The following is a 12,695-nucleotide window of genomic DNA, read 5'->3' on the forward strand; positions in this document are numbered from 1 at the left end:
TTTTACGGTAGTATATTGCAGATTGTGTAACATTAAACTTAGGCCTAGAATAAGTTACAACATGTATAGGCCTGTAAATAAATAATAATAATAAAAATGTGAAAGAAGATATAAAACTAATCTTTTATTGTCACGTTGGCTGAACGCTAAATGATTTTCACCATATAGCTTATAATCTGCCAACAAAAATGTGTCACAATAATACAACCCTATCTGAATTAGATACAGACGACTTCAAACCTAATACTTCAGTGTAGATGACAATTCATGTGGCATATAAAGTACATTTTTACGTATTTGTTTGAATAAAGATGGTTTATTGTGGTTGAACATATGTGTTTAATATTTTTATTTCTCACAAACTCAGTTAGTCAGTGAATATAGACTTATTTTCAAGTAAATATCTTGATGAATATTTTGTTATTTTATGGATCTACTTTGCCAGTCTCGGGGGAAATCAGTTTGGTGTGTGAACACCACACAAAACCAGCACAGCAGATTAGCATTGAGAAAACTGTGAAATACAATTGATGAAACTGATCTAGAACATTACATTTCATGTACATACATATTGAACCAAACTTGCAAAGATAAGCAAGCAACCAGTAATACAATGAATAATTATTATCTATACAAGCATATTTTGCATTTGACAGTGACATTTTGAAATTTTTACGTGTAATTAGAACATGTTGTGCCTTTTGGACATCGCTGTTAGGTTTTTGTGGTATTCAAGCGTTTCTTATATTTTCTACTTTTATTTTAATGTAGAAAAATTCACAATTTCTACATATTTATTTGTATCATGAACCAAACATCATAGTAACGACTCCGAAAAGACAATAAGAAGGGGAACAAACGAAAAATTAAAAATTTCTGAGCGAGCCAAATACAATGACTCTTACTATAGTCATCGTTTGAACTAATTATCAACATCTATTATATGATTCCAGATGAAACAACTACTGCGACAAATGTTGCCACCACATTGTTGTTCACTGAACTTTCCACAGCGTCATCTACAGCTAATCCTTATATTGGTATGCATTTTGTTATTTAGATATTCCAATATATATATATATATCGTGTGTGGTAGGGTAACGAACTTCTGATTTTCTAATAGTATTATCTGTAGATTTAATATTTATTAAGCTAATAACGATTTACTATACTTAATTTTCGCATTTTTATCTGAAAGAAAAATTGTTGATAAACTTAGTTACCGAATGTGGTGTTTTGAGTGTTTCGTGATGTTACGAAGACAAGTGACCGTTCTGATGTATTCAAAAGATAAATGAAAAAAGGAACGTGTGAAACTTACATAAAATAAAAACAAATCCTTATTTTAATCATGTTTGACAGACCTTATTACATAATCTACTGTAATTTGATTGTCAAGTTGTTGATGCTGTCTATATTTTGAAATTTCCTCTTTTTGATAATACCTGTCTTCTTGCGTAACTCATTCCCTCTGATAATACCTATATCTTGTGTAACTTTCCCCTCTGATTATACCTATATCTTGTGTAACTCATTCCCTCTGATAATACCTATATCTTGTGTAACTTTCCCCTCTGATTATACCTATATCTTGTGTAACTTATTCCCTCTGATAATACCTATATCTTGTGTAACTTTCCCCTCTGATTATACCTATATCTTGTGTAACTCATTCCCTCTGATAATACCTATATCTTGTGTAACTTTCCCCTCTGATTATACCTATATCTTGTGTAACTTATTCCCTCTGATAATACCTATATCTTGTGTAACTTATTCCCTCTGATTATACATATATCTTGTGTAACTCATTCCCTCTGATAATACCTATATGTTGTGTAACTTACTATTCTAAAAACAACTTCTATGTAAGATATGACTTACGTTAAGTTTAATGAACTGTTTAACTAAACACTCACACTATTTCTTTTGATTTGTAAGGAGGAGAAACAATAAAATCAAATACAGCGACCTCTATTGTCGTTTTACTACGGGTTGCTGGAGTAATGGAGAATAACAATCATACTGTTTAGGTTTCTCTATTGTAGAGTTTTCATGATGAAAGTGGGAAGAGTAGGGAGGGCGACTTCTACTTATACACTGCCCTATATTGTAGAGTTTTAATTACCTTTATATCATGATTATCCTGTTTACGAGAGGAATAATACGACATTTTTGTTTGGAAGCACAGGGTCTGAAAAGTGTGATTTCTCAATGATTGAAAAGATGACAGATTTTAATCAAAATCTTTAATATTGTATCACAATTTTATCATTGTTTGTCATTTCGTAACCATTTTAAACTTTCAAAGCTCTCTTGAATAAAACATGAATACGATTGACTTTGAATATGATACAAACCAATATACAATTTTCAGATAACATTCATTGGTAATAACTTTGAAATCAAATCATAAACGTTTCTCACATATCTTCACCCAGTAATACTCACGAAATCAAATGACAATTTCTTTCTATAGCTAGTTTTCTATCAATTAAACAAATTATTTTCTTTAGAAATAGAATGGTATAAAAGAAATATTTACCTAAGCTTGTATAAAAAGAGTTATCTTTAGTAATGTTATAAGAACATACGATAACATACAATGTCTAATGTTCTTTACAGGAAAGACAGTAGACCACTATCATGTAAGTTCCCAACTCTTCACCTATGATGCTGGTAAGACCTACTGTGACAACCAGAATGGAGCCCTTTTTATGCCAAAAAGTCAAATGATCCATGACTTTATTGGAAACTGGATTAACACAAATTTTAACAGCCACCGCTACTGTTGGATAGGTGTTAATGACAAAATGACCACAGACACCTACATGTTTCTGGATGGTGCAGATGTAACACAGTTTTTCTGGACAACATCTCACATGTCAGATAGTGTCCAGTCCTGTGTGGCTATGGACAGAGACCAAGGTTATGAATGGGTGGAACTTCCCTGCACTGAGGAACATTTTGCTGTCTGTCAGATATGGGAAGTGCAGAGCACAACAGTGGCGGCCAGTTCTTCAACCACACAGATGGCTACACAATCAACTGCAAATCCTTATGTTGGTACGAACTTAATTTTATATCCACTTTACATCATACTTTACAAGAAGTGAAACACGTTAAAACATGTTCTAACAAGACATAATGATTATTGTACTACCATTCATTACTGTTTACAAGAAATGAAACATATTAAAACGTGTTTTTACTAGACATTGTGATTATTGTACAACCATTCATCACTGTTACAAGAAGTGAAACACGTTAAAACGTGTTCTTGCAAAACATTGTGATTATTGTACTACCGTTCATCATTCTTTACAAGAAGTGAAACATGTTAAAATGTGTAACTGTGAAACAGAAATTTTGTTCCTGGGTGGTATGTGTTATTTCTTAATTGCTTATGTTGTAAAAGTACAGAAAATGGCCATTATTCCCTTCAAACTTTGCTTTTGTGACATGGATAATGAAATTTAGAAATTAATCTATTTTCTATGTAATAACGGGCAAATTTGCACATTTTCATTTACATAAGGTCTGAATAAAACAACATATGAATCAAGATTTACATGTACTTATACTAAAGTTATACAAAAATGTTTAGAAATGAGTAGTTTTTCGAGATTTGCGACTGTAATGTAAATCACTTTGACGTATCAGCCCCCAAATATAGTCTCCCATCATGTTTTCATTATACGCTCCTTGGTAGCGGCGTATAATGTCCAGTGTATCTTGGTGTAAGCGCTCGCCTTGCTCCTCTGAGTGTGCTCTCATGTTCTCCTTGAATTTATCAAGATGAGCCTCAAGAATATGGACTTTCAGGGATATCTTGCAGCCCACTTTGCCGTAGTTCTACACCAGAGCCTCAACCAGTTTCACATAATTTTCGGGCTTGTGATTGCCCAAGAAGCCCCAAACCACTGCGACAAAGCTGCCCCAAGATTTTTTCTTCCTTTGAGTTTCTTGGCGAATTTTGTGCACTCCAGGATCTTTATTTGTGGTCCAACGAAGACACCTGCTTTGACCTTTGCCTCAGACAGCTTGGGGAAGAAGTCCTGAAGGAACTCGAAGGCTGGAGACTCCTTATCAAGAGCTGTGACAAATTGTTTCATAAGACCCAATTTTATGTGCAGTAGTGGGAACAACACCTTCTGAGGTTCACTAGTGGCTCACACTTGACATTGTGCCTCCCCACAGAGAACTTTGTCTGTTGTGGTCAGTGTTTCCTGTTGTAGTGCACTGCGGTGTCCCTGCTGTCCCAAAGGCAAAGATAACACGGAAACTTGGTAAAGCCTTTTTGGAGAACCATCAGGAATACTATCATTTTGAAATCTCCGATAACCTCCCAGCCATACTCATCATACTTCAAGGCTTCTACCAAGATCTTGACACTGTTGTATTCCTCTTTGAGGTGCACCGTATGAGCCTGGGGAAGAGACGATATTTATTTCTGTTATGGAGCAGCACAGCTTTAAGGCTTCTGGGTGAGCTATCAATGAAGAGACGGCACTCATTTGGGTTACAAGCAATTCTAATTGCCTTGAACAGACCAGATACATTGTGGCAGAAACAGAGCCCCTCTTGACGAGCAAAGAAGTTGCAAAATGTTGGTGACGCATCCTCTGACTTGTGACTTGCACACTTTCATCTAACAAATCCCACTCCTTAAGCCTAGATGAAAAAGCTCGACATTCGACTTTGTTAGACTAAACTCTCTGATCAAGTCATTGAGGTCTCTTTGGTTGGGGTAGTATGGGTTTCTCTCACGAGCTGCAACTCTGAAATTGTAATCTGGATCTTCAACGTCTACTTCCTCTTCCGATTTATTGCTCTCTTCTGAAGGTGGCTGCTTTCTCTCTGGCGGAGCGGGTATAGGGAGCTCAGGGCAGTGTGGCACTGGGGCAATGGATGATGAAAGGTCCAGATACATGATAGCAGATGCATTCTTGCCAGCCCAATGTTTGGAAGGGTCCACCATGCAGAAGTAGCAATTGCTTGAGTGGTCAGTGGGTTCATGCCAAATGTTTGGAATAGCGAAGTTCATAGCTCTCTTTTCCCTTCTGTACCATCCTGCAAAAGAGCGAAATAAAATTATGAAAAAATTATTTCATCCACAAGTGATGTGTAAGAGGTTCATACAAAAATTTTATGATATATTTTCTATACTATTGGAAATTTAAAAAAATAAATAAAGATATTTAAATTTTAAAAAGTATGAAATTTGTATAATATAAAATCTCACTATTCAAAAATTGTCCATCTTACCTTCTAGAGTTTTTTTCCACTGCTCGTAGGTAAAACGAGGTGCCCAGGGTTTGTCTTGATCCCCGACTGGCATGCTGAACTATGTCTTGTAGGCTTCACACATTTTAGAAGATACTGTCACAGAGAACTTTTTCACTCTTGTCTTGATAAATTGGCCACATACATAGCAGAATGCGTCTGAAGAATTCTTGCAGCTTCTTGATGTCATATGTGAGAAAATCAGTTATGTCTATGTGTTCACTTAGGCAGCTAGAACTAAACTGAAGTGGTGATTGGTGAACCCCTGTATATATATTACTATGGAAAGTTATTGAAAATTCTAGAAGGTTCTCGAAAATTCTCGTAAGTTCTGCAACATTCTTGAAAATTTTTGTAAGTTCGAGAAAATTCTCTATCAGCTACTCAGCACTGAATTTAACTGGAATATTCTGAAAACTGGGTAAATTTGAAAATCTCATTACCCAAGCCACAAAAGCAAAGATTGAAGAGAAAAATTGGTATTTTCCATTTACTTTAGGTGTCAACAATTGGGAAATAACACTTTCTGCCCATGAACAAGAAAAAGTAAAATTTGTTACATGATGGTATTGTAGTACCATTCATCACTCTTTAAAAAAGTGAACATGTTAAAACTTGTTCTTACGAGACATTGTGATTATTGTACTGTAAGAAGTGAAACACGTTACAAACTTCATACGAGACATTTTGGTTATCTTTTGTTTTTTTCACGTATTGTAACTTTCGGAGCAATTTTTATTTTATTGTGGCAAACATCAATAGATTTTATCATCACATTAATTTATAGTAGATACATTATTAGAAATTACTTGATTTGTATGGTTCAGTATAAAAACTAAATATCATTAAATTAGTTTATTATAATAGTGTCTGTGTTTTGAATTGGTGGTTTTTTGTTCTCAACATAAAAACTAAATGTAATAAACGTATAAGTGACAAAAAGTTCCTTTCTTTTTTAATACTATATCCCCCAGCAATCCAATTAAGATATGGACAAAACGTATTAATTCTTGGTATGTTCTAGAAAGGGAATTCATGTCCTAATCCTGAACATGAATATTCGTTGACATATTGATGAGACTGAACAAATTAGTTATAACTATTTCTTTTAGAACAAAATATTTGCCAATACAATAGTCAGCTATCTCATCTTCTATCGACCAGTAAAATAAAGTCAACTAACTCACCATCTATCCACCAGTACAATATAGTCAGCTAACTCACTCTCTATCCACCAGTACAACATACTGAACTAATTTATCTAAGCATGTACAAAAATAGTTATCTTTAGTAATGTTATAAGAATGTATGATAACATACAATGTCTAATGTTCTTTACAGGAAAGACAGTAGACCACTATCATGTAAGTTCCCAACTCTTCACCTATAATGCTGGTAAGACCTACTGTGACAACCAGAATGGAGCCCTTTTCATGCCAAAAAGTCAAATGATCCATGACTTTATTGGAAACTGGATTAACACAAATTTTAACAGCCACCGCTACTGTTGGATAGGTGTTAATGACAAAATGACCACAGACACCTACATGTTTCTGGATGGTGCAGATGTGACACAGTTTTTCTGGACAACATCTCACATGTCAGATAGTGTCCAGTCCTGTGTGGCTATGGACAGAGACCAAGGTTATGAATGGGTGGAACTTCCCTGTACTGAGGAACATTTTGCTGTCTGTCAGATATGGGAAGTGCAGAGCACAACAGTGGTGGCCAGTTCTTCAACTACACAGATGATTGGACAATCAACTGCAAATCCTTATGTTGGTAAGAACTTAATTTTATATCCACTTTACATCATACTTTACAAGAAGTGAAACACATTAAAACATGTTCTAACAAGACATAATGATTATTGTACTACCATTCATTACTGTTTACAAGAAGAGAAACATGTTAAAACGTGTTCTTACAAGTCATTGCAATTAATGTACTAACCCTCATCACTGTTTACAACAAGAGAAATGTTACAAATTTAATTCTTGACACTATGGATTTTTTTATCTTTATGCCACCTATTGTAACTTTCAGAGCAATTTCCATTTTATTGTGGCATACATCAATAGATTTTATCATCACATTAAATTATTTTAAATACATTGTTAGAAATTACTTAATTAATATAGTTCAGTATAAAAACTAAATATGTCATTAAATTAGTTTATTATAATGGTCTATTTTTGAATTACTGCTTCATATGCTCTGAGCATGAAAACTGAATGTGATAAACATATAAGCAACAAAAAATTGCTTTGTTTCTAATACTATATCTCCGGCAAGCCAATTAACATATGCACAAAACTTATTAATTGTAGGTACGTTCCAAAAAGGGAATTAATGCCCTAATCCTGAATATGAATATTTATTGACATATTGTTGAGATTGAACAAAATATTCACTAATACAATACAGTTGGCTAACTCACCTTCTACCTACCAGTACAATATAGTCAGCTAATTTACTTTCTATCTATCTCTACAATATAGTCAGCTAATTTACCTTCTATCCATCAGTACAATATAGTCAGCTAATTTACCTTTTATACATCAGTTGAATACAGTCAGCCAATTGATCTTTCATCCACTAATACAGTATAGTCAGCTAACACACCTTCTACCCACCAGTACAATTTCATCAGCTAATTTACCTTCTATCCACCACTAGAATATAGTCAGTTAATTCACCTTCTAGCCACCAATGGAGTATAGTCATCTAATTCACCTTCTATCCACTGATATAATACAGTCAGCTAATTTACTTTCTATCCATGAGTACAGTATATTCAGCTAGTAAATTTTTGTATCCACCAGTACAATATAGTCAGCTAATTTACTTTCAACCCACCAGTACAATATAGTTGGCTAAGTAACCTTCTATCCACCAATACAACATAGGCAGCTACTTTACCTTCTATCCACCAGTTCAATATAATCAACTAATTAACCTTCTCTCCACCAATACAATAGTTAGCTAAGTCACTTTCTGTCCACTCATACAATATATCATAGTTAGCTAAGTCACTTTCTATCCACCCATACAATATATCATGGTTAGCTAACTCACCTTCTATCCACCAATACAATAGTTAGCTAAGTCACTTTCTATCCACCCATACAATATATCATAGTTAGCTAACTCACCTTCTATTCACCTATACAATATATCATGGTTAGCTAACTCACCTTCTATTCACCAATACAATATAGTTATCTCATTCACTATCTTGACTTCAGAAAATTCCAAAAAAATTAATTCACCTTTTAGACTCAGTTAATTATAATAACCACTTTATTATAGATAAATTAATGTATGTTTTTTAGATACAACATTTTAATCATCACTTCACATGTTCAGCATTAAACACAAATTTCATGAAACTTATTCCTGTTAGACACCATATATTTATTTCATGAGACAAAATCCTCTTAACCATCACCCACTTACTTTAAGACTAATTCCTCTTATATTCACCAGAAGATAACCATATACATACTTTATAAGACTGATTCCTCTTATATTCACCAGAAGATAACCATATACATACTTTATAAGACTGATTTCTCTTATATTCACCAGATGATAACCATATACATACTTTATAAGACTGATTCCTCTTATATTCACCAGATGATAACCATATACATACTTTATAAGACTGATTCCTCTTACAAATCTCAGAAGATAACCACCTCTGTCATATTTCATGAAGCTGATCCTTCTCATTTGGAACCCAACAGATTTAACAGGATTTTATTAAACTTTAGATATTAAGTATAACTTGAGTTTTTTATGATGAAGTTTATTTTATATTCAGAGTAAAATATTCTTTGTCAATAAACCTGTAACAACATCTTGAAGTTTTAACAAGTACTGAATGACTGCTTTTTGCCATGACTATTTCTATAAACAACAAGATAATTTAGAATTATTGGAAAGATGCTGTAGATTAAAACTAAATGAAACATATACTAATGTACAATTATTATAGTCTGATATTTCTTACAGGAAAGACACCATCCAGCTACAAAACAGATTCCCAACTGCTCACATATACTGGTGGTAAAGCACATTGTGACTCCCAAAATGGAGCTCTTTTGATGGCAAAAAGTAAATCAACCCATGACTTTATAGCAGGCTGGCTTAACAGTAGTTTTAGCACCTATCGTTACTATTGGATAGGTGTTAATGACAAAATGACCACAGACACCTACATGTTCCTGGATGGTACGGAAGTGACACAGTTTTTCTGGACAACATCTCACGTGTCAGATGGTGTCCAGTCCTGTGTGGCTATGGACAGAGAAGAAGATTTCAAATGGGTGGAACTGTCATGTACAGAAGAACACCGTGCCGTCTGTCAGATATGGGGGTGAAACCACAGTGTTACCAAGATATGTACACTTTCAGTAGAATCTTTGTGCTCTGTATTCACAGTGATACAATACACCAACTTTGATCCACCTTAAAAATAATTTTTATTGGGGTTTTTGAAGCCTGTATGGCAGAAGCAGCATTTCTCACAGCAAAAAAGAAAACAAACTGATTTTTGAACACAATTTTAAACATATCTAAATGAAATTACAGAAAAGGCTATGATTCCTTGATCAAATAAAGAATTTCCATTAGTTTTATCAATCCCAGTTAATAGCAGATGTGTAGATTATAATAACTGAATGCATTGTTTTCTGTGTCAGGAACATGTTTAATTCACTAGTTTGAACAACAGCAACTAGTATGAAGCTTATAACAACTGGACACACTACTTTCTGTCATGAACCTGTTTATTTCACTACTTTTAACAATAGTAACTAGTATGTAGATTATAATAACTGAATACATTGTTTTCTTTCTTATGAACCTCTTTAAGTTCACTACTTTCAACAATAGTAACTGGTATGTAGATTATAATAACTGAATACATATTTTGCTGTGCCATGATCTCGTTTAATGCACTACTTTAAACAATAGTAACTGGTATGTAGATTATAATAACTGAATACACTGTTTTCTGTGTCACAAACTTGTTCAAATTCACTACTTTCATCAACAGTAACTGGTATGTAGATTATAATAGTTGAATACATGTTTTCTGTATCATAAACATGTTTAATTTACTATTTTGAACAATTAATAATTGATGTGTAGATTATAATGGTTGAATACATACATTAACGTTTTCTGTGTCATAAATCTGCTGAATTCACTATTTCAAAAATAAGTTACCAAATAATAATAAGAAACATGATTTTTAAGCAAAGTTTTTTTATACTTAAATTTTCAGTGATTTTATCTTACAAGTGGAAGCCCAACATTGATTTTACATTATCATACATAAAGGGTAAAAGGTACTGTGAAAATAGAAAACGTACATTTATTTTACATTATCCTAGATGAGGAATAACAAGTTCTGTAAAAACAGGTAAAATACATTCATTTTACATTATCCCAGATAAGGGGTAACAAGTACTTTGAAAACAGGAAATGTAAAATAATTTTACATTACCCTAGATAACAGGTAATGATTGCTGTAAAAACAGGAAACATACATTGATTATACAGGATCATAGATAAGGGATAACAACTACTGTGAAAACAGAAAACGTATATTTATTTCATATTATGATAGATAAGAAGTAAAAAGTGCTGTGAAAACAGGAAAATTACATTCATATTGCATTATCCTAGACAACAGGTAACAACTACTGTAAAAACAGGAAACGTAAATTGATTTTACATTATCTTACACATCGTGTAACAAGTACTATGAAAACAGGAAATATACATTGTTTTTACATTACCCTAGATGACGGGTAAAAAGTACTGTGTAAACAGGAAACAGATTGATTGTGTATTACCCTAAATAAGTGGTAATAAGTACTGTTATAGCATGTAAAGTGCATTGATTTTACATTATCCTAGATAAGGGGTAACATATATTGTGAAAACAGGAAATGTACATTGATTTTACATTCTGCTAGTTAATGGGTAACAAGTACTGTGAAAACAGGTAAAGTATATTGATTTTATATTATCCTAGATAAGGGGTAAAACATATTGTGAAAACAGGTAAATTACATTGATTTAACATGATCCAAGATAAAGGGTTACATGTACGGTGAAAACACGAAACGTATATTGATTTTGCATTATGCTAGAAAACTGGTAGTAAGTACTGTCAAAACAGATTTTATTCATTGATTTCACATTATCCTTGATAAAGCATACAAGTGCTGTCAAAACAGGAAACTTACATTGATTTTACATTATCCTGTGTAAGAGGTAACAACTACCGTGAAAATAGGAAACGTACTTAGATTTTACATTATCTTACATAAGGGGTAACAAGTACTGCAAAAACTAGTAAAATACATTGATTTTACATTTTTCATGATAAGGGGTAACAACTACTGTGAAAACAGGAAACGTGCCATGATTTATATTATCATAGACAATGGGTAAGAAGTAGTGTGAAATCAGGAAGCGTATACTGATTTTATATTATACTAGATAAGGGGTAACAAGTACTGTAAAAAACATGTAAAGTACATTGATTTTATATTATCCCAGATAAGGAGTAACAAGTACTTCGAAAAACAGGAAACGTACATTGAATTTGCATTACCCTGAATCAAGGGTAACAAGTGCTGTGGAAACAAGAAACGTACATTGATTTTACATTATCGTAGATAAGGGGTAACAAGTACTGTGAAAATAGGTACAGAACATTCATTTTACATTATCCAAGATAAGTAATAACAAGCACTGCAAAAATAGGTAACATACTTCAATTTAACATTATCCTAGACGAGTGCTGTGAAAACAGGAAACATACATTGATATTGTATTATCCTACATGAGAGGTAACAAGTACTGTGGAAACAGATAAATAACATTAATTTTATATTATCCTAGATAAGGGATAAAAAGTACAGTGAAAACAGAAAACGTAAATTGATTGTACATTTTTCTAGATAGAGGATAACAAGTACTGTGTAAAACGGAAATGTACTTGATTTTACATTATCCTAAATCAATCGTAACAAGGGCTGTGATAACAGGTAAAATAATTTGATTTTACATTATCCTAGATAAGGGGTTACATGTGCTGTGAAGATAGGTAAAGTACATTGATTTTACATTATCCATGATAAGGTGTAACAACTGCTGTGAAAAAAAAAAGAAATATACATTGATTTTACATTATCCTAGGTAAGGTGTAACAAGTACTGTGAAAACAGGAAATGTACATTAATTTTGCATTATGCTAGATAAGGGGTTACAAGTGCTGTGAAAACAGGTAAAGTACATTGATTTTACATTATCCTTCATAAGGGGTAACAAGTGCTGTGAAAACAGGTAAAGTACATTGATTTTACATTATCCTAGATTACGGG

The 12,695-nt window shown here is 33.0% G+C and overlaps 1 protein-coding gene across 1 annotated transcript in view; it reads left to right on the forward strand.

Moving 5' to 3' along the window:
* LOC143243883 (macrophage mannose receptor 1-like) overlaps window positions 1–10,352 on the forward strand; it is a 34,320-nt gene extending 23,968 nt beyond the window's left edge. Inside the window, exons 6-9 of the mRNA XM_076487651.1 lie at window positions 954–1,040; window positions 2,626–3,066; window positions 6,628–7,068; window positions 9,307–10,352. Of these exons, the coding sequence (XP_076343766.1) occupies window positions 954–1,040; window positions 2,626–3,066; window positions 6,628–7,068; window positions 9,307–9,674 (1,337 nt within the window). The 3' untranslated portion in view covers window positions 9,675–10,352. The remainder of the gene's footprint in view (window positions 1–953; window positions 1,041–2,625; window positions 3,067–6,627; window positions 7,069–9,306) is intronic.
* The last annotated feature ends 2,343 nt before the right edge of the window (window positions 10,353–12,695 follow it).

Source organism: Tachypleus tridentatus, chromosome 2 (assembly GCF_004210375.1).
Source record: "Tachypleus tridentatus isolate NWPU-2018 chromosome 2, ASM421037v1, whole genome shotgun sequence".
Classification (NCBI taxonomy): domain Eukaryota; kingdom Metazoa; phylum Arthropoda; class Merostomata; order Xiphosura; family Limulidae; genus Tachypleus; species Tachypleus tridentatus.